The sequence below is a fragment of the Gadus macrocephalus genome, chromosome 23 (genome assembly GCF_031168955.1).
Source record: "Gadus macrocephalus chromosome 23, ASM3116895v1".
Classification (NCBI taxonomy): domain Eukaryota; kingdom Metazoa; phylum Chordata; class Actinopteri; order Gadiformes; family Gadidae; genus Gadus; species Gadus macrocephalus.
In genome coordinates, this window is record NC_082404.1 from 15,535,473 (window position 1) to 15,561,299 (window position 25,827).

The following is a 25,827-nucleotide window of genomic DNA, read 5'->3' on the forward strand; positions in this document are numbered from 1 at the left end:
CACTAGTGAAAATCACTGATCTAAAAGTTGAAATGAACTTTAACATGCATGCTGTATATATGATGAGTTTATTCATGGTTGACCTGCAATATGCCACAGTATTATAATCCCCCTGTTGATTGAGCCTGTCTAGTGGGAGGGGCCATGGGGTATAAAAGGGCTGAGCTGCTGTCCTTCTGACAGTCTGCTGGATGCTGTTGCCAGAAGAGGTTGTCTGTGTTGAGCAGGGTGCTCAGCTCTCCACAAGATGCTAAATATTTACTGAGGTGATTATTCCATCATGTTGTAAATTATGGTTAAATATACTCAGTGATTGAGTTTAATTTGCATTTATTTTGCTAATGGATTATGATTTATTGACATTATTTTAAGTACCGGTTTTTGATTTTGAATATGCTTGATTTATTAGAGAATATTTAATAATTGATTTTGATTGAATTATTTGTATTTGGAATTTGGTTTTGAATGTTTTTATTTTACTATTTTCAGATATTTGGGGGTTGGCCTCCTCTGTATACTTGGCACTTATCTGACACTGGGGGAATGAATGTTGTTAAAAACCTATTTGCAACTGTGTGCCTTGCCATCCTTTGGGTTTGAAAGTCCGGTGTATGATGGTTACATTACCTTCACGTTTGTGTGTGTGTCGCACAGTAAGGTGAATTGATAGAAGACTTTTTTCGTTTTGAAGTATGAATCTAAATCCGACTCATCCCTTTAATTAAAATGAGGGAGGTCATTTAAGATCAAACACAGAGCTGAAATAGCCTCTCACTGTTGCCAAGAAGACCACAGGTCGCGGAACCTGCATTGAGTTTTACTAATTAGCTCAATTAGCATTGAGTTTTACTAATTAGGGATTGTGGTGGTTTAACTCATTTGAAATTTGGACCATGAGTAAACTGTTCCTTCCTTCAAAGGTCTATCATGGATACTTAACTGCAGTTCTGTGAGTATCCCAACTTAACCATGAAGATGAACTGCAAACTGTAAGTCATTAATATCTCATTACTCTTGGGCACATTGATGTATTTTGGCTTCCTGGTGAGTTAACCTGTTACCTGAAGGTTGATCTGAGTAGCAAGGATGTTTTATTGGTTCTTGGGTTACTTAGGGATTTGATTTATGTTGGTTTTAATGATTTGTTAAAATGGTTACAGGCTCCAAGTTATTGTTGTAAGCTGGTGCAATGGGTTGGGTTCTGACATCTGCAGTCTTCTTTCATTCTACTCTCCTGAGCTCTGCATCTTCATCACATGAGTGTTGCTTTACTGATGAGGGTGAGGTCTGAGTGAGCAGAGGTGCATACTGGGATACAGAGCTGTCTGAAGTCTACAGGTCTGTAGACACGCCCCCTCAGGGGAAACGGAGTGTTTGAGAATCTGTCGTGACGTCAGTTACATGGACTGGAATGTTCTTAAAGATGGAGACAGGGATTCAGAAGGAGAAACACCAGGGGGAGATGAGGGGGCTCCTCATCTCAGCGGCTAAAACACAACTTCAGTCTGACAGAGAACCATGGAACACATTCAACAGTCCCCTCCAGGCATCGGGACTCCTCAGGAAGGTTTCATTTCCAAGGTCTTATTTGGGGCCATCCCCATATGGATCCTGCTCCTCAAGAGCCACCCCCCTCCACTGGGTGGTCTACTGAACAGATGACCTCCTTCCTGTCCTCAGGCTGACTAAAGCTGCACCGTTTGCGTCTGTGAAGGCCCCTCATTCAGGAAACCACTTGACTACAAAGACATGACTTCAGAGACGTTGAATCAACCTGGGACATATTTTGGAGACGCAAAGCATAATCCATCACCAATGTGGGATGCCACTGAAGAATGTTGTGCATAATTTTTCATCTCTGGAGAAGTTGGTTGTTCTGTTATGGGTGCCCTGGCAGGAGGCCTGGGGAGGGGGGGGAATGGGGAATGATGGAATGTTATTTGGCATGAGGTTTTTACCCTGCATGATTGTTTGGCCTTTTATGGCTCAGTGGTGTGTGAGTGTGTTTGGGTTTGACATGAGATGTAAGATTTTTGAGGGTTCTACTGTGTGTGTCTCCCACTCAAACCTGGCATGGGGTTCTACGTGCCTGGCCTGGGTTCTATGTGTGTGTCCGGCTTGCTTTGACCGTGATAATGTTCATACGGGGGTCTGTGTGATTGGCTTGGGATATTGGAATGGTCAACTAAATCATACCTGATGGACGGCCACACGTTTACTCAAGGGCCTCCAGTAGGCATGAAGAGCCCTGAGCGACGCTCCAGAGCGATATCCAACACACTGGGCAGGAAGGAGAGTATCCAACTAAAGTGTAAAAGGATGCAAGCGGCGTGTTCAGATCAGTGACTTCAAATTAGGACTACACCAATCAGGATCAATGGAGGATGGACACCAAAAGGAATTCCACAAGGAGAGTCTGACGTTGGAAAGGGACCTAAATGGATTTTCAAGATGACCTTCAGACCTGTAATGAGACGGCTCTTCCTACCTGGCCCGATTGATGGAGAGCCCTGTGGAAACCTTCACTGGGGCTTCAAGGTATAAAGAGGAGACTGTTTCAATGGTATTCCATGGTACTCTGAAGACCGTTGTTGTGTTCCACTGGCTGAGGGGAAGAACCCACAAATCTTTCTCTTGACCGTTCTCCTCTGAGAATCCTGGTGCCATCTTGAAGGATATTCCAGCTCATGTAACTGATGTCACGACAGTTTCTTAAACACTTGGTTTCTCCTGAGGGGCGTGTCTATAGAACGGAAGACTTCAGACAGCACTGTATCCCAGCATGTATCTCTGCTCACTCAGACCACACCCCCATGAGTAGGATGCAACACTCTAGTGATGGAGATGTAGAGTTTTATAAGTAACAAGGGAGCAGACTAAGGTGATTAGAACACAATGGAATGTCCAGTCTGTAAATCTTTAAACCATGAAGATGGTTGGATAGTTCAGGAATTGGGCTTCTTTTTATTATGGGCAGTCCTTTCACTCGGATGCCCACGATGATGCCCATGATTTGCTGTTGGTGATGAGGCGGTCAGGGTGACGTTGCAGGGCTATGGTCGGCTCTCTGCTCAACGTTTAGATTTGCTCTGTATGGTTTATACCCGGAATAATCTAGATAATTGTAAAATGTATACACGGTTTTGTATTGAATGATTTTAGTTTTAAAGTTGTTGTGGGACGTACATGGTAGTTTGGTTCTTCGTATGGTTTTGAGTGATATAACTTGTACACACCGGGTGCATAATAATGTAAAGGTACACTGAATAGTAATGACCAACAGCAACAAACAGATCTCCTCAAGGTAAGTCTGTTGGCTGTGTTTTAATGAAGACCATCGCTGGACTTCAGGATCTTCCTCCGTTCAGCTCAAGGTGAGGCGCTGGTTCTGTTTTTTCTTTGGTTGGTTCCGGCCGGAATGTTCGGATTCCAGTCGGACGGTTTGTGCTTCCCGCCGTGGAAGGTTCTGAGTGCGGTCACTTGATTTAGTCCCAATGGTTAGCATAGAACGTTGTAGTCTTGACAACCATAAGAAACCACCTGGCAGTTTGTTGGACTGGAGTCCCCTGAGGGAATCTGGCGGAACGTTCTGGATTGTATTTGCGTAACCTCGAGCCGTTTCCTATTCTATTTCAGTCGGTTTCGATTGGGAATTGTTGCCCCTATCTAAAACAACTTAAGTCTGATATTAAATACATACTCATGCGTACGTCGTACAATATGTTGATAAATTCCGATGGTTGCGCCGTACTTTTAACCACGATGACGTGACGGGACTCTCACTGCGTACAAAACGGCGTTCTACTTGCGGGCCCATTTTTGACATCAGGGGAGGCTGAAAATCATTTCAAGGTGGAAGCTAATTTGACATTTCTTCAACGGAACCCAGCACCTGAATATGGCTGAGTATATTTGATTTAATATCGATACTGCTTAGAGTTCTTTGTTACTTCAACTTTTGTATGTTCTTAATATCTGCTGTCATTAATTGCCACAGAAGTTAAACCCTACCCAATGGAATGACGTTAAACAACGACTTTGGTTCAGTTACCAACTTCATAATATCAAAGCTAAAATACACATGTTACAATAGAAGATACTCTAGTCTAGAACTGTACAAGGTTAAAAAGGTAACATGTAGTTTGTCCCAAGGTGTTTGCCTCCTCACCCAGAGCAAGACCTCCACCTCCGCACCCAGAGCCAGACCTCCACCTCCTCACCCAGAGCCAGACCTCCAACTCCTCACCAAGAGACAGACCTCCACCTCCAGTCAGAAGTCCTCCAGAACAGGTCAGTGCTCTGTGTGAGTAGTCTTCTCAGGTCAGTTTCAATGCATGGCCTGAACCACTTCTTTAAACTTGTGGAAAGCTCCGTCTTCATTCCCGAAAACGGGATGCTCATGTCTGGTCTCAAGTCTTTTCTAGCCTTGAGTTATAAAATAATAGTTCAATCAATTGTGCAACACTTTCGGATGAGTCAATTAAGTTTATTGTTGGGCAAATGCTGATATAAACCTGCTGCTGTAGCTGAACTGAGAGGCTGGGGACCAGAGGCTTGTGGTGCCAGGGTGGACCGGAGACTGAGGCTGGAGACCAGGGGCCCACAGCACCGGACCAGAGGGTAACCATCACCAAGCTCATCTGAAACACTAAAATCCACGGTAGTTTAGGTCTAGTTTTGATCATCTTATGACTTTAAATCTGTGCCAAGCTGTGATTTTAGTTAATTCATACGGGGGTTATGTAGTAGTCATATGAGCCATTAATGTTACTAGTGCTCCTACGACCGTAGTGGATGAATTGCTGAATGCGACAATCTGCAGACATTGTCTAATTTAAGTGTTTAAATTTGTATTCCATTTTACAAGTGAACCTCAGATGCAGGAGGTGGGGTGTGTTGCGTCACCAGGTGATTTACTGCTGAGATGAACTGGGTTTGTAACCAGACCAGGAATCCATGTCTGGAGGAGCCGTGCTGATGGAGGACCCGTGCTGAAGGAGCTGTTGGAGGAGTCGTGCTGAAGGCCCTGCCTGGTGAAGGACCTGCCTGGTGAAGGACGTCTGTCATGGGGTAGATGGAGCTTGACTCGGAAGTGATCATCACTGCTACCACAAACTACCGGCGTTTGTACCATATATACCAGACGACTACATCTGTTTTACCACATGTTGAAGCAAGACTTCCGCTGTTTTTCCAGACTAGCTGTAAGTCCACACAAGAAGCGAATTGAGCGACCAAATCGCCGGAAGTCATTCACTTTCTATGGGCAAAAGCGACCAAAGCGACCAACGCTACCAGCGGCCAAAGTTGAGCGACCAGAGTGTCAAAAAGAAGTTGAAAACTTTTTAACTTTATGCAAATGACTATTATTCGCTTCAGCGGCCAAACACTGACAGCCAATCGGAATGTAGACGCTCTTCGCTTGCGTGGATCCCAGGGAACATCGGCAGGCACTTTGGTTCCTACCTACCTTTATTCACTCACTGAACAAAATGTCGGCTGAAGTATTAATCGCGGCTGTAACTGGGCACCCGGTGTTGTACGAACCCACCCTTTTTCAGTTCAGAGATCGAAACGCCATGGTGGTTTGGATATCAAGTGATGATAAGCGGGAGTATTTATAGGCTACATCTAGAACGTTCGTATTTAAGCGGGAATCATTTTAATTTGCTCTAAATGCCACCAATCTAACCAACCAATCGCGTGTAGCATGCTTTAAACAAAACCAAAAAAAAATTGAAATCGTCACATAAACAAACTAATCGACAAGACGAGGGATAAATGACAAGGGATATATCTCTTGTCTTTTATCCCTCTATTCCCCACTATTCACGGAGCCTGAGGTGAATAATTGTTAATTAAATAGTCTAGATAGATAGATAGCCTAGTCAAGTCTTTATTAATACCAAACGACACAAATCGTCGGGAATCCATTTAGGTGGTTCGGCCCACACAGGACAGTAGCCTACAAGACCACACAGAACAAGTCTGACTGGACATACACACAATACATCACATTAAAACTAGACACGCGTTGATAGATAGATAGACAGAAAGGCCTAGATATATAGATATATTCCATTATTTGCCTTGCGGAGCCAACCAGTCCTGTGCACGTATGCAAATTAGCCATGTGCGACAATGACAATTTGTTTTGAATGCAACGAATGAGTGCAGATCATGATTTGCAGATCCAGATCAGTGAAACATATTTCAACTACTACAGCACGCAGGGTTTTTTGTTCTCGGTTGTAATTAGCCTACATTTTAGGATTTTTTTTTATATTGGGGGGAATCCCTGTCCTACTTGTTGTCGAAGCACTTTATCGAACAAGCAAAACCGTCTCGGCAATATGGCCAAGGTGTATGGGAGAGTTCACTATTTGATATGGCTGTCTGTAGGGCCTACTAAACGCATACGGCTCCTTTTAAATGCTTCTGCATAATTGAATTGTACGTCATGAGCGACCAAAGCGAACAGAAAAATTCGTAGGGAAACTTTGTGAGCGACCAAAGCGTCTTCGCTCCTGGTGTGGACGTACAGTAGGACTCTGTCTGAGGAGAGCTGCTGGAGGAGCTGAGACGCTGGAGGATGACTAGGAATCGACCAACAAGGATTCCTCGTAAGTTTGTTTTTAGTTACATGGTTGACTTAAAGGACAAAATACAGCTGTTATGCGTTAACCAACTACCGCTGTGTTTTCTTACTAGAACGTGTTCCTGGAGAGGAGGCGAGCTGGTAGGGGAGCCGTGAATCTGGAGGATGAACATCACTCTACAAACAAGGATTGTAAGTTTGTATTAACCAAACAAACCGGGAATAAAGGGCTTAAAAATAAGACCAACTACATGTTCGTTACCAGACTTTGGGGCCAGACTCGCTCTGTTTGTTCCAGACCACGACTCTGGCTGTGGAGAGCTGATGGAGGAGCCAAGACTCTGGAGGACGACATCGCTCCACCAACCAGGATCCTCGTAAGTTTGCCTAAAATAAACAGTGGACTTGTTGTAACACAGGATTAGTTTGTCCAGTACAAGTTCCGGCATACTATTGTGGTTGTTTACCAGACAAACTACAGCTGCTACTTTGTTATTAGAGCCCAACTACTCCTGTGTTTGTGACCTTACATTAGAGCCCAACTACTCCTGTGTTTGTTACCTTTCATTAGGGACAAAGTACTACTGTGTTTGTTACCTTACATCAGAGACAAATTGCGTTTCTAACCAGACCAGGAATCTGGAGGATGGAGATGGAGAAGCCGTACATCTGGAAGGAAAATCCTGAGGATCACCAGCACTCTACCATCAAGGATTCCTCATAAGTTTGCATTATCTGGACATGGTGGACTAGGTAGGGGGTTGGGGTTTCAACTCTCAAACCAATGGTGCCGGATTCAAGTCCTCAGAATACAGTGATGTGTCCTTGAGCAAGGCGCCCTAAAGCCTGACTGCTCCTTAATGACTTATCTTTGGTTCAGATAATGTTGCATCTTTTGAATAATGAACCTAATCAATGTCCTTGTTTGGTCCGGGCAGACGCACCTGAGCTGAACCTCACCTGATCCTGTTTGGTCGGGGGTAGACACACCTGAACTAAACCCGCCCTGATCCTGACATCCTGCTGGTCCCGTCTCCTCAGTTCATCTGAGCCTTGTCCTCCAGAAGACCTGCTGAGCTCAGCAGTCTGAGGCTGATGGATCACTGACCTCCAGTGGGAGTGATCTTCTTGACCTCACTACTTCACTACTCTCTACTGCTTCCTCTTTTCTTCCTTCTCTCTGGTTCAAATCTTTACACTGAAGGCGCGTCTTCCTGCCCTCAGAGAGTTTAGCGTTAGGGTTGAGAGTCAGGGTTTAGAGTCAGGGACAGAGCTGGTCAGGGAGGACTGCTTTTACACAAACCTCTTCACTTGCTTTCGGAATGGTGGTGACATTTCGAAAAGATTAACTTGGAAAATGTTTTCCTCTGCTTTCCTTTATAATATTGTATTACATTTCTGTCAAGTGTTTTTGTTTTCATATATTAAAATCCCACATTGACTTCTACATGTTTGGTGAGGTTCATTTAATTGTCCTTTCACTTGGTTAGTGTCAAGCTAAACTCCTGCAATACATTTAATATACATGATTGTTATTCAGCAATGTTCACATAATCCATTTTGTAAAAATATGAAACCTCCTTATTGCTACTAAATCCAAGCCTATTCATGTATTTAACAATGTACATACTGCCCCGCAGGCCATTCTCTGCTACTACAACGCAAATGTTGATTTCCTGAGTGGTAGACATTCCTGGGGCCGGGTCGCCACATATGGTGGAGAATCGACCGAGGACTCGACCAAGCTACGGACCATTTTTTTGAGTGAACGCCAGCCTCCAAAGCAGCCTTGACACAGCCGGAGACGAGGCAGCGGGAGCAGCTCCGCTTCAGGAGGGGCGCCGCTCCAACATGAGGCCCCGAAGCTTCAAAGGGTAGAGGAGTGTGGCAACCCGGATCCGGCCCAGCACCCCTGGAAGCAGTCTACCCCCAGATGGCGCCATTGAGGGCGTTGGAGCGGGGGCCAATTAACTAAATGCAGAGCACCTGAGGAACAGGTGGAGAAGCAGGGCTTGAATAGCCTGCTTCTCCACTCAATCAGGGCTCTCAGCCATGTGGCTCGGGCAAGGAGAGACAGGTTCTCGTGGGTTAGGACCGTCGATTCCTCCCAGGTTTCTCGTTGTGTTATTTTCAGTATGAGACTTTTTGGATTAAACGGGCCTTTTTGCCCAGTAAAGTTGTGTCCGGTTTGGGGAGGAGGCGGTTCACTGGAGAAGGCGGGTTGCCAGAATATACAGTACATCGTTTTTCAAAAAGTCTTTGAAAATGGCTGATTACAACTTTATAGGCCTAATACCAATAAAATTATCAATATTAATACATAACAATTGGTGTAATCCGTTGGAGATGGTTTTATTTTAAATCTGTGTAGAAGACAATTCCACTGACGGTACATTAAGATAATGGACGCATGTTACAACTCATCCATTCATTGCCTTTAAAGATGAATTTAAGTTTCGTAAAAGAAAATAGTGGGATCATAAGGATGACAAAAATGTCAACGCTTTTCAAGGGACCAAACAGAAATTGTTTATTTAGTCAGAAAACGTCTCATTCCCATTAATCCAGATACATGTTTCTTTGCTCTTGGACGTGTGCTCTGTGGTGTGTCACCAAGGTCGTCCATGTTGCTGTTGTTGTTGTGGTGCTGAAGTTGCCTCGGTTGTACCCATCACATTGTCCGTTTGACCTTTTCAAAGTCTTTCTCTGTTGCAGAATAAAAATATCCTCCCAGTCCAACTCAGATGAAGACACCTGGCAACATAGCGGCAGACTGTAATCCCAGCAGAGAACTCAGAGGTCAGAATCAGCCCCTACAGACCACACCTACTCACCTTTTACACACCTCAGCCTCACTCCTGAAGCTGGTCAGTCCCTCCTACAAAGCACCCCCCCCTTCCCCCCCTTCTACTGTTACACCCCTAAATTACAACGTAAACAAGGATCCTGGCTCCTGCGACGAAGGTCTTACCCTGCTGTGTCTGATGGTGCGGTAATAAGGTCAGGAGGTTGAACCCGTTATCTCACAGAGGAACGACTTCCGCCTCGTGCCCACTGCACCGTCAGTCAACGGACGTGGGAAGGCGTGGCTGACGGATGGGGGAGTAGTCTTTGCAGAGGCATCCGTCAGCCAATCAAATCGCTTCGCCGGGTTCTTCTCGCTTCTTCCTGCTTGTTGCGATGCAAGATTACCCGCTTTCCCGCTTTCCAGTATCGTTAGAGCCCGAGTCGCGTCACAGTGCTTAAATTTGCATACGCGATCTGATTGGATGACGGAACCGTCGCTGCCGAAAAAGTTGAACATTTTTCAACTTTCTGACGGTGGCGAACGCTCCAACTGAACGGACGGATCCACAATGCATTGCGCGTCCGTCCCCATTCAATGTCAATGGGCAACGGTCAACTGACGGAGGTAGTGGGCACGGGGCGTTCCTGAGAAGAGGGTTCAGTACTTTGGTTGTTTGAGCTCCTTCCTCGTCCTTCTTTGGCCGAGAAGTAACAATGTTATATTAATAATAGCTTCATAATCCTATTTGTAAAACTACACAGTCCCACATCACTCATAAATAACCCAGAAGTAACCTCCCCACCTTTCTCAAGAAATTCTATAAAAATTAAAATGTGTAGTAAACATGTTATTAATGAATGCTGAAAGTAGTGGTTTTACCTTTATCGGTTATATGATATATAAACTGTTGATGGCGATGATTAAAATGATAACGGGATCCACGACTCCTAAAATGATCCCAACTGTGCTAGAAGATCCCTCTGAACAGAAAAAGAGAATGTTGCTTATTCTTTCAATAATAATAATAACACTCATAACAATGACTGCAATACACATCCTAATACCTTCACATTAAACATGTTTCAATCACGTTGTCTAAGGTGGCTCCTCAGTTACTGGTCCAGTTAACATGGCTCAGTAAAGAAGACAATGGAGACCTTTGCCTTACCCCCCCATGTGTTGTAAACAGAATGTCGCTTTTTCCCACCACAGGTGTTTTAGCATCACACAGATTGCTTTTGTATTTACACCAAGAGCCTACCTACAATAGGGTCTTCCAATATCTTAAGTTCAATGTGGGTTACGTCTTCTTCGTCTGCGTACCTGAGAGTACACCTGTACGTCCCTTCACTCTGGGCTGATGAGGTCACATACAGCAGGAGGCTGCCTGATTCAGACAGGTCTCTTACATGCTGCTGCCACTCTGTTTCCACCACCTCCTCTTGTCCTGGTTGTCTTCTGAGGATGGTCTGGTTGTGGTTGAAGGTCCAGGTGATGTCATCGAGCCCCGAGGCGTTACAAGGGAGTAACGCCTCACTCTTGGAAAGATTTTCCATTGGAGCTGAATTAGATGGACACACAAGTGAACAAACGATCAGACATATAAGATATTGTTATGAAATCTGCAGAGATTTTGAACCATGACACCATTTAACCTATTTTGACCAATGGAGAACACAAATCCCAGACCAATGATGTCAATGGTCCAACCTTCTGCCAATTCTCAGCGGAAGTGGAGTAGACATTGCAGACCAAAATATTCTCACGATAAAAATATGAAGCAGTACTCTCTTATGTTAGCTATTCCTGAGTGTGACGGTTTCCCCTTAAAATGCAACCACTCGAAATTGGATTGCAACATTTCTAATCAATGCTTTGCTACTGACTGTTGTTTCTCTGATAGTCAAAGACTTACGGTGTAACCTCATCGTGGCTTTCCTTGCACTGTTCATTTTGGACTAAGCAGCTGTATGTCGATTCTGTGTCATTGTAAACAGTCCTTAAGGAGCCACTGATGTCATAGAGTCCCTGGTCATCTTCATGGACCTCGGTTGTGTTCTGGAGGACAGTAGCCGGGCGAGGACAGGTGACAGTGTTGTTCAGTAGCACAATGTCCACTCTAGTAACAGGAGCTGCAACGACATGACACCACATTAAAACAAGAAACTAATAGTTACTATGCCTCATTTGGTTTGCTGCATTTACATTGATACTGATATCAATGGCGTAGTTAGGTATTATTGCTAACCACACCATGAACATAAGAAAACATGTACCAAAATACACACACAACTGACATGGGAACGTTGCAATGTTATTTTGTGGTTGAACACGAGGAACCGGCAAGGAACAAAGGAGGTGAACCAGTATAATTGGGGAGAGAGCGATCGGGGAATGAGTTGAAGGTGGGAAGACGGACAAGAACACACAGGTGAGGGGAAGGCCATGAATGCAGGCCGGAGACGGGAGGTGAGTGAACAGTCTAGCGACATCTGGTGGACAAGGGGGGAACAAACCCAAAACAACACAAGGACAAGGAAAGATCATGACAATGATTGTTTATAGGCCCTGGGGCAAAGGCAAAGGGTCTTGTGATTGTTTAGTACATGTAGAGGGAATACACACATTTTTACATTATAACCTGATCCAAAAATGAGTTATTTGTAAACAAACTCAGGTTGGTTTGGCGACCTCATTCAGTTTCCAAAAAGTAAATCCGGTTTGACATGGCACACCCAAAAGGGTGAATGGAAAAAACAAACCAATCCAAACTACAGGAGAGGAGGAGTGGCCCTGCAACAGGAACCACAACACCTTTCTTCCTCCCCAGATCATGTTATCGTTCCAATGAAGTGAAGTTGAGTCGTCAAGCTGCAGACTGAGAGACCCAAGAGGCACGAAGGAAGAATAAGATGGCAGAACTCAATGGTGTTCTGGTCCGAACAGCCGTGTTCCTCATGGTGGAGGTCCTCGTTCAGGGAGGTAAGCTTGACTAATATGGAGACATTACCTTATTTATGATTTTTTGGGGATTATTTGGAGATCTAAAGGTGAAAAGGTAAAGGTAAATCTACACATGGGGATATGTCTCACAATATCGTTGACATTGTAATTATGCCATTTTGTCACCATTGCTGATTAAACAATTCTGTAATTTAGAGAAAACACGCGTAATATCCTGTGGATTTTTTTATGTCCGTGTCACAGAGCGGGATCTTCTCAGACACTGATTATAACATATCACAATATAGTAGGCCTGCTACTAGATACAAATCATAGAGACACCATTGAAAAATTCCACCTGAGGATAAACCCGCCTGAATACTGTGTTTTGCAGTCAGTCATTCTAAGTATTGGTTTATTAAGGTTTACCTACAGGTGTGTACTGTTGTGAGATAGGAGTAAAAGAGGTTAGGGTTAGGGTTGCTTGTCGGTGGACGTTTGGTCTATGCATCACATGGTTTGCACTAAGGGTTTAACTTCTAAATATCTATCAGTATGACAATATGCTATGGCAGCGGCTCTGAAAGGAGAATGCTATATGTCAGACTACTCAGACCGTAGGCCATTCGGAGGATGAGATATATGGGAATATTTTAATTTGTTTTATAGATTGTATTTTTGTCCTTGGTTCCCAAATGGAAAAAATAATTACGATTCTTATGTTGCTTTCATTAATTGCATGTTATTTATTTAACAATGTAGCAATGGAAAAATATACGGGTGTTACTGTTCATCCCTCAATATGGATCCCCCCTATGTTTTTTAAAATGGTATTGACCAGGTGCTGTTCAATCTCCAGACACCCCGGTGGGCTGTGTGTTTGGGGGCAGCTGTGTGCTGCCTTGCCGCTTCCAGCCAAACAGTGGTACGATCCTCCACTGGGTCAAGAAGTGGGATGGGGAGGATGTTCAGGTCCACTCCTGGTACCGGGACCAGGACCAACTGGTATACCAGGACCCTCTCTACGAGGGAAGGACCTCCCTGATCTCAGGGAGCGACGCATCCCTTCGTCTGGCCAGGGTGAACCTCCAGGACCAGGGCAGGTACTTGTGTTTAGCCAGCACTTCAGAGGACGACTGGATGACCAGCGTCACCCTGACAGTGAGAGGTGAGCTCAATTTACATTTGTATAGGATTCCATCCTATAAATAAATATATATGTTATATTGAGCAAACGTTAGCTGTTTGAGTTTCTTGTTTTAACGCGGTACCATGTTGTTGCAGCTCCTGTTACTAAAGTGGACATTGTGCTAGTGAACAACATTGTCACCTGTAAGTCTGGAGGAATCTATCCAAGACCAGAGCTCACCTGGTCCGTCAGTCCTCGCCCGGCTACTGTCCTCCAGAACACAACCGAGGTCCATGAAGATGACCAGGGACTCTATGACATCAGCGGCTCCTTAAGGACTGTTTACAGTGACACAGTCTCGGCCTACAGCTGCTCAGTCCAAAATGAACACAGTGCAAGGAAAGCCACGATGAGGTTACACCGTAAGTTTTTTAATATCAGAATGGCAACAGTCAGAAGTAAAGCGTAGATTAGAACTGGTGCAATACAATTTTCAATGGTGGCAACTTAAAGGGATATGTCACGCTCGCTTATTGCTAACATAAGACAGTGCTGCTTCAAATGTGTCTTGTAAACATATTGTGGTCTGCAACATCTACTAAATGTCGTCATGGTCCAATTAAGATTTCATAACAATCTATTGTCTGTCCGTCGGTCTGTGTGTCCACTTGTGTGTCTATCTTCATCAGCTCTAATGCAAAGTGTTCCGAAGAGTGAGGTGGTACTCCCGTGTTACGCCTCGGGGCTCGATGACATCACCTGGACCTTCAACCACAACCAGACCATCCTCAGAAGACAAGCAGGACAAGAGAAGGTGGTGGAAACAGAGTGGCAGCAGCATATAAGAGACCTGTCTGAATCAGGCAGCCTCCTGCTGTATGTGACCTCATCAGCCCAGAGTGAAGGGACGTACAGGTGTACTCTCAGGTACGCAGACGAAGAAGAAGTAACCCACATTGAACTGAAGATACTGGAGGACCCTATGGCAGGTAGGCTCTTGGTGAAAATACAAAAGCAATCTGTGTGATGCTAAAACATCCGTGGTGTGAAAAAGCGACATTGTGTTTTCAACACTTAGCTGATAAGCCACCTTAGGCATTGGGTTTAAAACATTGTTATCTAGGTCTTGTTTAATGTAAAGGTGTTAGGATGCGTCTTGCTATCATTGTTTCTGTAACTTTTTTTCCCCTCAAATTCGGTAAAAGTCATACTGCAGCCTAAACCGTAAGTGGACAGCTCTTGAAATGTTCAGGTATAGTTACCAATAACCCCCTCTACCCATAAACCCAAATTTGTGGTACTGCACCCAAAGGTGGCGCTTTTGTTAAAAAATCATGAATTAGGCTTATTTCTCCTCACCAGATTGACCTGGACTGGATAAAACCCTGTGTATACTTTTCCCACAATTTCATATTAAAGCTAAACATGATAAAAAGATCAAAAAATCGCCACATCAAATCTTTAGACTAAGCCTCACAAAAATCATAGAACAAAATTTGTTTTACTTAGTTCCATTTGAGAAATATTGGCCAATAAAGTTGGAGCAGTTAGCCCATTTTTCTTACATGACCATTTTGTTATTGTATAAAAAAAAACATAAGACTATTATTAGGTTGATACCAATGCCCCCCACTACTAATAAACCCAAATTGTTTTTCTGCACCCAAAGGTGGCGAACTTATGAACTAGCCTTAATTCTCATTACGAGATTGATCTTGAATCAAAATTCTTTCAACATAACAATCTCTAGAATCAGATGCATCTTTTTCACCCTGGTCTTCTGTTCTAAAATGTTTACCTTTCCCACAATTTCATAGAAAAGCCAAACGTCCACAGTCTCAACCCATTTTGCCTATCTGATCATTTTGTTATTGTATAACTACCATACGGCTATCATAATGTGGATACAGTGCACATTTTCAGATCTGTACTCTTTTAAGAAGGCCCTTAATTATCTTGTGAAATGTGTGCTTGGAGTTTTCTTGATGTTGTGTCCTTATCATTAGACATCTTCAGGTTGCGAATGAGGCTTCATGCAGTTCAGGAATGTCAGTGGTTCAATGGGATAATTCCATGTACTGGTGATCCTTAGGTTGACTGTTCAAATCCCGATTACAGCATTATGAACAAGCTGAACATGACATTCTGTCATTGCCACTCATTTAAGAAACACAACATTGAACAGCACCTGAAATTCATTATGCAATCAACATTCTGGCCCATTAGTTTCCAAGAATCGGACTGCCAAGATACAGTATAGCATTAAGGGGAACTTCTTCGTTAACCGTCAGTGTTCTTGACAACAGATGTTGAATTTCCCCAGAATTTCAAAGATTTTACAGGTATTTTCTGGATGTTGTGTGCTTATCAATGTATATTTTCACCATGTGAATGAGGATACATTTCAGGTTTGTCAGTGGCCCAATGGGATAATGCCTCGACTGGTGATCATTAGTTTGAGAGATCGAATCCTGGTTAGACAATACTGCTGAACATGACAATCGGCCATTGCATTGCAGCCCAGCCACCTGAAAGACGAGGCACAGTATGGCATGAAGGGGAACATCAACATCTTTCCTTAATAATTAGATGTAATATTTATATAACTTCCGTTAGTGTGTTCTTGACTTTTCATTTTGCTCTGACCCCGTTAATCACCGCTTGCGGCTTTATTTATTATTCTCATTCTAATTATAGAAAGAATAATCAACATTTATTTCTTCTGTTCCCAGAGAGATCATATAGCCCACCTTGGATCGGATCCGTAGTCATGGTTTCAATCATTAGTTTAATCGTCGCCATCGTTGTGCGCAGGAATATCAAGGTAAAACAATTCATGAGTGATGTCAGACTTTAGAGTTTTGTAAATATAATTAGCATGACGCTATTATTAATATAACTCTGTTTTTACTCTTAGGCCAGGATTCAACGGTCACATGTCATTTAGGGGAGCCTTGTTAGAGGGGCTGACCAGCTTCAGGGATGAGGACAGTTGACAGGGAGGCAACTTCAGCAATACAGCTTCAGCCCCACAGCAGGGACGTCCAAAGAGCACCCTTCCAGGGGTGCAGACACGTGTATCTGGATGAACAGAGTTGAAGGAGTTCTCAGATGTCGTTCTGCTTCATCAAACAGACATTGCTCGCTGTTTATTTTATACATGTATACATATATATACCTACATATACCTACGTGGTCTTTTATAGTCTGCCTGTTGATCAGATGGAATAGCAACTTGAGCTGCAATTTAATGGTGTTAAAGTAAAAGGTTGCTCCTATGATTATGTATAATCATTGTCGATTTTAATTGTTTAATAATGTGATAATCAGCCACTTTTATATATTTTAGGGAACTATCTGTAAGAGAGTAGCTAACTCTCTGACCTGGGATCGTCTGGTTCTTCCCGTGCTGCTCGCCACAGTGTCTCTGCTCAGAAGATCATAACACAAAACTGAGATTTGAAATGACAAGCAACAGATGATTAAAATATATTCATTTATTTAATTTGACATGGTCACCTTTAACTTAATGGGTACAACATAACACATCTGTGCAGCACCAGAGGCATCGTGTGTTTGAGGTGAAGCACGCTCATTTTAGACCTCCCACAGTGAGGCAGTGAAGACAAAGACAAACCAAAATACATCATTAACATGAATATATAGTAAACTAAAATATATAAAAGTGGTTGATTATTACATTATAATACAGATAAAACGACCCATCACATCACTAATGAATGACCCAGAAATAACCACACAAACGTTTTCAATTAATTAATTAAAAATAAAAGAGAAAATGACACAAAGAACGAAATAAAATATAATGTGAAGTAATTTACAAGAACAAATATTAAAGAAAATGATACAAAAAATTCAAAAGAAACCCTTCTCTTTATACGTAAACAGATGAGGATGATGCTGATGATGATTAAAAGTATACCATAAAAATAGAATCCTATTTGTAACCAAGGTGTGCTAAATGATCCCGCTGAAACAGAAAAAGAAAATGTGGATTATTCTTTCTTTAATAAGAATGAGGATAATAACAATGACAGCAAGACAGAACCAAATAACTTCACATTAACGATGACCTAGATAATATTGTACCGTATTAAAACAAGAAACTCAGAGTTGGGGTTAGGGTTAGGGTTAAGGTTAACCCAGGACTTGAGCTCACCTCTCACTGTCAGGCTGACGAAGGTCTCCTGGTTGTTCTGTGAAGTGCTGCCGTAACACAGGTACCTGCCCTGGTCCTGGAGGTTCACCCTGGCCAGACCAAGGGATGCGTTGCCCCCTGAGATCTGATCCTGGAACAGGGAGGTCCTTCCCTCGTAGAGAGGGTCCTGGTGTCCCAGTTGGTCCAGTTCATCGTAGTAGGAGTGGACCTGAACATCCTTCCCACTTATCTTGTTCCAGTGGAGGATGGTATCACTGTTTGGATGGAAGCGGCAAGGCAGCACACAGCTCCCCCCAAACACACAGCCCACCTGGGTGTCTGGAGATCAGAGAACAGGGGGGTGTTGGAGGCATACTCTTCATTAACTTTATTAAAACAAGATAACAACTTTATTAATCCCCCGGAGGGGAAATTCCTTTGTTTCAACAGCCCAGCAGCAGTGGAAAGCACAGGATAAGATACAATACAATAAAAATACAAAGTACTAATGAGAACAAAAAGACGCTAAAGTAAATGCTAAAGTAAAGACAAAAAGAACAAACGGTATAAACAATATAATTAATAAATTATAAAGTGTTAAGTGTAATTTGTAAATTATAAAGTACCAGTACTTGGTACTTGCAAATGGTGCATGTCCATAAGTAATACTACAAATGTTTATAAATGATCTTGAATTGCTCGTAAAATATGACCTTTAGACCTCTGCAATCTGAGAGAGTGAAAGAAGACTAAGGGCCCTATCTTGCGCAATTGACTTTCTACCCTGACGCATGTGTCACTGCTAGTTTGCAACTGGCGCAGAGCGTTCTTTTCCCGCCACCGCCACACATCGGTAAATTAGGGAATGATCGTGTGCGTGTTCTGGCGCAAACGTTCCCCGGTGCTATTTTGCAGTTTCAGGAAACAATTCCGCCACAAACCAGGAAATACCTGGTTTAAAGTCAGTGGCGCGTTGTTCAGATGCTATTTTAAGGGCGCATGCATAATGTTGCTTGTGCACCTCGTGTATACACTTTGCCTCTCTCATCAACTAGCCACACATTCTTGATATATTATTTGGGAAAGAACAGATGATACAGGTAATAAGTTGTACTTTTAAATCAATGCATCTGCAAACACCGTACAGCAAACATATTTTCTTGACAGAGACATCGTGTACAAGCCCATAACTTTTAGGATTGAGGAGTATTTGATCGTGAGAAAACATTGTTTTACCGCGAGTGAGTTTTAAAAAAATAATGAATGAATGCGGGCGCGCGTGTGTGTATGTGTAAAATAATTAATGAATGCGGGCGCGTTTAAACACACGCAAACTAAACACGTAACGCATAATGCAGTCCATGGCACTGTATATTAACGGGGGGACACATGCATATTAGGAACACAAGTCGATAACGATAATGCATACAATACTGGTACGTGGTTTCTTTGTTATTGTATTGCGTATATCATTAAATAGAACCAGTTACCGCATATCATATGTGTGTTAAGTTTTCTTGGCCGAAATTTATTTGAGGACTCAGTATTTCTGTGGAAGAAAACGCTATTCCATGTGTGAATTAGGCCATATTATTTGGCCATAAACTGAGCCATTTGAAGTTTAAAATTCATGTGGTCATGCATGTGTGTCATCGGAGACAGCAAACGCGTTTTCAAAATATCAACCCTTCAGATTCAAATGCGCTCATGGCTCTTAAAGAGGATGGGAGGTGGCACTCTCAATGGTTTATTGCACGTTACGCCCAAACCACATCTACGGGTAATAAGGCTACTTCAGACCAAGCCTTTTGAGATTTGCGCCGGGCGCAAGAGTCATTTTTGCGCCGGTAAAATAGCAACATCGCCATAAAACCGCCTACAAAGCTACTTGCATTTGGCGCATCTCACTTGCGTTTCAGACTGTTAAAATAGGGGCTAAGTAATCTAAACTTATCCAGACGACAGACTTAGGTTGTCTGAGCCTTTTTCAGTTTATTTTTTCTTCAGTAACACACATTTTTCATAATGTCTATCTTTCCCGGTGTGCTTTCGTCTCTCACCTTCTCTCACATCACCTGACCATTCTGAGAACCTGGGTTCGTCTTTAGAGACAGCTTTGGTTTCTGTATGAGAAAAGCTCGAAATGAAGTAAAAATATTACAAGCAGAATCAAGCAGTTGTATTTTATATTATTATTTTCATCATTATAAGTGAAACCTAAAGGTTATATTTGAACAAAAAAGATTAGTCCGTTTGTGTTCTGGTGCTAGTCCAAATATCAAGCATAACAAACCAAACAAAGAAGAACTCTTCATATTAGGTTTGCCATAGAGACGGTTTATATTCGGTCCAGCTTACCTCCCTGAACGACGACCAGCCCCGTCAGTAACAAGACCGTCTGAACCACAACACTGCCCAGCGCTGTCATTGTCTGTGTCGTCCTCTCTCAGCTGTACCTGTTGTTGGACTGCTGACAGGACCGGGACACACCAACCTTTACCTGGACTTATTAGACCTCCTGGCTGACATTTATGACTTTTTATTGGCTTGGGATTAAGAATACGAGTTATGGATCACTTAGTTATTAAAATGAGGTTAGGTATATAACTAAATGGCAATATTTATGAAAAATACAATTTGATCAAAATAAAGTGATCATGTAAAAGCAGTAAGTGGTTTGTTATATTACATTCAAACAAATAATTTCGGTGATATGTTTCAATTGGTTGTGGGGTCAGAGATATTTTAAGTGTACAATAAATTTAATTGGGATTCAAACAATGAGGGAAAATGTTATCTTATCTGTTCTGAATGGAGGGGCATGTTGAATAATGATTGTTAGTGTATGCTGTGTCTATAAAAATAGCTAGTCAGTATAGGTGAGCAGTTTATAGGGTCTGGTCGATAAATAATAATAGAGGAAGTCCATTCTGGACTATCGATGGACTATATATATTTCACAGCAATTTTCTATTGTAGATTGATACAGTTTAATTAATTTAATTGAAAGGGATTTTTGCTCAGAAGGAAATAACACAAAAACTGCAGTGAGCTTTGAGATTACAAGCAAAATATATTTATTTAAAGCAGTGATATTACGCCACCCGGTGTGAGTGTGATTAGCTACTACAAGCCTTTTGAAAATCTGCCTTTTCATGTGTTTTAGTGACATGATCCCAAGTGGGTGTATCCACCTATGTACGCTGGATAGATCAGTCTACCAGCCTACCCAGTGGACTGTAGCAAATGTTGGTTAACTATCCATCATACATCTAGGACGGGTGAACACTCCCACTTTTGATGTCACTAAAAAACAGGAAGAGGCCAAGGGCTTGTCATGGCTAATCACACTCACACCTGGTGGCATTATATCACCCCTTTAATGTGATGTGGTCGCCATTGACTTAATGGGGACAACAATAGACATCTGCGCAGTTCGATTCCTCCCCGTGGTCCTTTACTGCACGTCTTCCCTCCTAGCATAATGTTAATAAACAACTCAGTGGATCAACTGAACGTTCTCGTATGTCTCCATTCACCCCTTCATCAGTGGGGAGGGAGGATATTACCACACAAACAACAATGGAGTCTCCATTCACCCCTTCATCAGTGGGGAGGGAGGATATTACCCCACAAACAACAATGGAGTCTCCAATCTCCATTCACCCCTTCATCAGTGTTTGGAAAGGATATAACCACACACACAACAGTGAAGTCCGACTTTTTTAACCACACACACATACAAAAAAACTATAAGTAATCTGGGGAAAAATATACAAACACACACTCACATACACACATACAATAGATCAATATTGTAAATAAGAAACTGTTCTTAATGTTTTCTCTGGAAAAATAAAGGTTAAAAAAAAGAATAAACACATAAACATGCGCACATTAGCGAGTTACAATTATGTTTATTTATTTAATCTAGAAATCGCTGAAGTTCCTTCCTTCATGAAACATAGATAATATAACTGGCATCAGAGTTAGTGAGAAGCTTCTACCGCTAACCCTCCAACGTGTTTCAGGACATGAGTTTAACTTATCTAAATCATCATTCAGAGTTCAAGTTATGCGAGGGCGAACCATCAGTGAGGATTGATTCAACACCAGTAAGACACCAGTGAGACACCAGTGGGACACGGTTACCAGTGAGACACCAGTGAGACACCAGTGAGACACCAGTGGGACACCAGTGAGACACCAGTGAGACACCAGTGAGACACCAGTGAGACACCAGTGGGACACCAGTGGGACACCAGTGGGACACCAGTGAGACACCAGTGAGACACCAGTGAGACACCAGTGAGACACCAGTGAGACGTTCTGCCATTCTTCCAGAACAAACAAAGGACTGAGGCCTCCTCAGTGCTGCCCCTGCTGGCCGGACCTCCACACTGCAGTCATGTCCAGTAGATAGACGATAGCCCAGAGCAGCGGGCCGCGCCCTCATTCTCACCGCTCCCCTGATCCTCACCCCCTGAGAGGGTCCTAAACGCTGGGCCTTCTCTTTAGTCCTGGGGGGCTCTCCCTCACAGCAGAGGGTCCTAAACGCTGAGCCTTCTCTTTAGTCCTGGGGGGCTCTCCCTCACAGCAGAGGGCTCCTAAACGCTGGGCCTTCTCTTTAGTCCTGGAGGGCTCTCCCTCACAGCAGAGGGCTCCTAAACGCTGAGCCTTCTCTTTAGTCCTGGGGGGCTCTCCCTCACAGCAGAGGGGCTGCTTCAAACCGACTGACTGATTGACCTCTGTTCAGGATGGTGAGGCAGATGTAGGGAATCAGAGTATTGTTACTCCTGGGGGCGCAGCGCCACACTCAGCACAACTCCCCCGCTATTTTTCAAAACCCAGGTACTACCAGCCAAGTTCTTACCATGCAACATGCGAGTTGAATAGCAACTAGCCTTGAATTAGCATCAGAGGTAATAACTTACTTCCGGGTCTGTCCTGTCCCTGGTTTCATCCGAGGTGTTTCCGACAGCGTGTTTTTGGGGTTGTTGTCTTTTATGTCCCTTAACTCAAGTTTTCAAAATAAAAGTGTTTCCTAAGCTTTTATTTTTTTCCAGTTGTAGTTTGATACTCTGAGAGTCCCAGGATTTCCCCACAGACGATATAAAGTAGGCTACAGCATTACTATACGATACGTTGACTTTGTATGGAGTCGAACGCGCCCGTTGCCTGGAACGCGTCTATACGTTGACTTTGTATGGAGTCGAACGCGCCCGTTGCCTGGAACGCGTCTATACGTTGACTTTGTATGGAAGTTGCGCCGCCCCTTCGCTTTTGGTGTGAACGCGCCATTACTTTAGTTTCACCAGAGCCCGTCTCATATTAGACATTCTCTGGTTTCACTAGAATTTCACATGAACGATGTGACGCAGTTAGCTGTGATTCAAAGCTCTTCCTCTTTCTGATCTGTCTGCCATAAGGACCCAAGCAGCTCAATCTTTACTTTCAGAACCTTTGTTAATGTTCTGTCTCGCTTCTAAACACTTCTCTGTTATTTGGTGAACACCTAAATCTCTTTATTCTCTCCTTTCCTTGCATTTGTGCTTCTATATTTCCATTCAACACGGGCAGCACACTTTTCGTCACGGAAAAGATAAGGTACCGTTTCCTGAATTCCTGTTTTCTTACCAGATGTATTCAAACTATATTCATTTATTCTTACTAAATTAATCTGTTTCCAGTCCAAGCTGATTGTATCCATGTTAGTGGTGTAAAATAGGTTTAATGAAGGAGTATGCGTCAGGACATCAATAACTAGTTTTACCGTGTTGAGGGCGATTATATACGGATCCTTCCTTGTATTGTGGACTTTTATTCTGTAGGGAGGTCAGAACGCTCAGTTTCATTGGTAACAGTTAAGAATTGATGGTTTGGAAGTGTCGGATCTAAAGGTAAATAAATAATTGTCCATAATTAAATGAACGTGTTAGAAGCATAGTGTGTGTGTGTGTGTGTGTGTGTGTGTGTGTGTGTGTGTGTGTGTGTGTGTGTGTGTGTGTGTGTGTGTGTGTGTGTGTGTGTGTGTGTGTGTGTGTGTGTGTGTGTGTGTGATATCTAGAAGACATAGAGAATGATTAGAATGTAGCTCTAGACAGAGAGAGTGATAGAGTTTGTGATCTAGAGATTGAGTGTGTAGTTCTAGACTGAGGGACATTTCATGTTTTGTACTTAAAGAGAATCCAGAGAAACAATATGGCATTGTGTTTGTGTCCAGGTCTCCAGTCTACTATGGATGAGGAGAGAGAGGAGGGGGCTCCTACCTCTAAAACCACTCTGTCTGGGGAACATGGCCGCCAGAGCAAAGCTAAGAGGTAAGAAGAGGATCTCTCTGTCTGTGACTGTTGTCCTTCTCAGAGCTCAGCACTGATATCTCATGACTCCATCATCAGTCTTAGTAAAAGCTGTGTGTGTGTTGTGTTGAAGCCCAGAGCAGCGGGAGAGAGCAGACTCCCCTGGACCCAGCTGTGTCTCCTTGAAGAGTGACCGCTCTATGGATGATCCTCATAACTTTAGAGATGGAAATCGGTCTATTAAGAAGAGGTGAGGATTTATCAGATACTATACAACTATATCTATCAGACATCCTTTAATCCTGGTTCTTGTTTTTCTAGAAGAGTCCAGAAGGAGAGAGCAGACTCCCCTGGACCCAGCTGTGTCTCCTTGAAGAGCGACCGGTCTATGGATCGTCCTCCTGGACTTAAAGATGGACGCCCCTCCAGAGAGGAGAGGTAGGAGTTTCCAACAAACTAGTAGTTTTACTGACTGATATTTACAATCAGGAAATATTTGTATTAAAAAGATACTGTGTGTGTGTGTGTGTGTGTGTGTGTGTGTGTGTGTGTGTGTGTGTGTGTGTGTGTGTGTGTGTGTGTGTGTGTACGCACGCTGTCTCCACAGGGGACCACAGGAGAGGTCAAAGGTTACCAGTGCTCAGTCTGTACAGCAGAATCAAGCAGAGCTGATCAAGGTGTGTAAATGAAACAAGACATTTGACTTCAGCTCTTAACAGGGGCGCCGTAAAGGGGGGGGGGGGGGGGGAATTCATCATAATCAAGTTAATATATTTCGAGTGAAAATGTTATCGATTAAAACAGCAATTTAAACAAACAAGGGGTTCGTTCCTCCATGTTTGGCTAAATGTTCAGTATAGTCTATATATTCCAGAAGGAGAGAGCAGACTCCCCTGGACCCAGCTGTGTCTCCATGAAGAGCAACTGGTCTATGGAACGTCCTCCTAATCTTAAAGATGGACGCCCCTCCAGAGAGGAGTGGTAGGAGTTTCCAACAAACTGGTAGTTTTACTAAATTATATTTACAATTCAGGAAATATTTTTCTAAAAAGATACTGTGCGTGTGTGTGGGTGTGGGGGTGTGTGTGCGCGTGTGTTCTCTCCACAGGCGACCACAGGAGAGGTCAAAGGTTACCAGTGCTCAGTCTGTACAGCAGAATCAAGCAGAGCTGATCAAGGTGTGTAAATGAAACAAGACATTTGACTTCAGCTCTAGACAGGGGTGACCTAAGGGGGGGGGGGTAGTATAGTCTATATATTCCACCTCTCTCTCTTTATTGCATGGTTCAGTCTTGCGTGGATCCAGTTTTCAGCACAGAGTCTTCCACTCGGTGAGCTTACAAGCAGAACAGACTGTCAGTTGTCTGGCACGTCGTCGTTGAGGTAGAAGTCGGAGTATCAGAAACAGAAACCTGAGAGGGAGGAGCAGGGCCAACAGTTGGTCACCCAGTTTATACAACTAAAGGTTTTTATTTATTCCCCTTCCTGTGGTGCCCATTATCACGGAGCTACCTAGTGAATCATAGAATCTTATATCAATCAAATAGTTCTTCATCAAACATGAAATTCATGAATATGATTCATTGAATGAGGTAGACAGGTGGATGAACCGGGAAACTGTTTACTGAGGCCTACACAAATTTTCTTCTACTTATCAACTATACAGCCAGGGTAGGTCTGTGAATACTGACCCCTAGTGGTGAAAAGTAATAGCAGAGTATGAAGACAGTCTGTGTCATTTCTGTCCCATTTTACTGAGGGGTTTAGAGCCAGTGTAACATTACTGGCATCTGACAAACTTTGGGAACAAATTGACCAAAATTTAAAACACCACTGAATTTCATGAATTTCTCAAGAGGAAAGCCTTTTGCCAGAACAGCAACAGTAATGAGAGATGCCACTCATTTACCT

General features: G+C 43.1%; 2 protein-coding genes and 2 long non-coding RNA genes across 16 annotated transcripts in view; 2 read left to right on the forward strand and 2 right to left on the reverse strand.

The window, feature by feature from the left end:
• Positions 1-25,827, forward strand: part of LOC132452740 (NACHT, LRR and PYD domains-containing protein 3-like) — a 274,895-nt gene that overhangs the window by 41,579 nt on the left and 207,489 nt on the right. For 8 of the 9 annotated variants that reach the window (XM_060045505.1, XM_060045506.1, XM_060045509.1 and 5 more), the window contains exons 7-12: positions 23,841-23,937; positions 24,050-24,166; positions 24,238-24,354; positions 24,524-24,593; positions 24,791-24,897; positions 25,025-25,094. In XM_060045505.1, the coding sequence (XP_059901488.1) occupies positions 23,841-23,937; positions 24,050-24,166; positions 24,238-24,354; positions 24,524-24,593; positions 24,791-24,897; positions 25,025-25,094 (578 nt within the window). The remainder of the gene's footprint in view (positions 1-23,840; positions 23,938-24,049; positions 24,167-24,237; positions 24,355-24,523; positions 24,594-24,790; positions 24,898-25,024; positions 25,095-25,827) is intronic. The other variant, XM_060045513.1, reaches the window with a different exon arrangement.
• LOC132452769 (uncharacterized) lies at positions 6,286-8,045 on the forward strand. 2 transcript variants are annotated; one of them, XR_009524495.1, is made up of 5 exons: positions 6,286-6,623; positions 6,712-6,790; positions 6,897-6,975; positions 7,206-7,351; positions 7,537-8,045. It is a non-coding gene; the product is annotated as an uncharacterized LOC132452769 (long non-coding RNA). The 2 variants fall into 2 exon arrangements; XR_009524496.1 differs by having other exon boundaries at positions 6,287-6,623; positions 7,229-7,351.
• On the reverse strand, positions 10,050-13,108 carry LOC132452781 (uncharacterized). The gene is made up of 3 exons (XR_009524507.1): positions 11,302-13,108; positions 10,648-10,947; positions 10,050-10,366 (listed from the first exon to the last, which is right to left on the reverse strand). It is a non-coding gene; the product is annotated as an uncharacterized LOC132452781 (long non-coding RNA).
• Positions 16,938-23,382, reverse strand: LOC132452755 (V-set domain-containing T-cell activation inhibitor 1-like). 4 transcript variants are annotated; one of them, XR_009524483.1, is made up of 4 exons: positions 22,552-23,382; positions 19,976-20,084; positions 19,678-19,740; positions 16,938-17,956 (listed from the first exon to the last, which is right to left on the reverse strand). XR_009524483.1 is itself a non-coding variant. In XM_060045545.1 (4 exons), the coding sequence occupies exons 1-4, from the start codon at positions 20,043-20,045 to the stop codon at positions 17,232-17,234; spliced, it is 669 nt and encodes a 222-aa protein (XP_059901528.1). In that variant the 5' UTR covers positions 20,046-20,317; the 3' UTR covers positions 16,938-17,231. The 4 variants fall into 4 exon arrangements, 2 of the variants coding, with proteins under 2 accessions (XP_059901528.1, XP_059901529.1); XM_060045545.1 differs by lacking the exon at positions 22,552-23,382 and having other exon boundaries at positions 16,938-17,449; positions 17,639-17,956; positions 19,976-20,317; XM_060045546.1 differs by lacking the exon at positions 22,552-23,382 and having other exon boundaries at positions 19,976-20,317.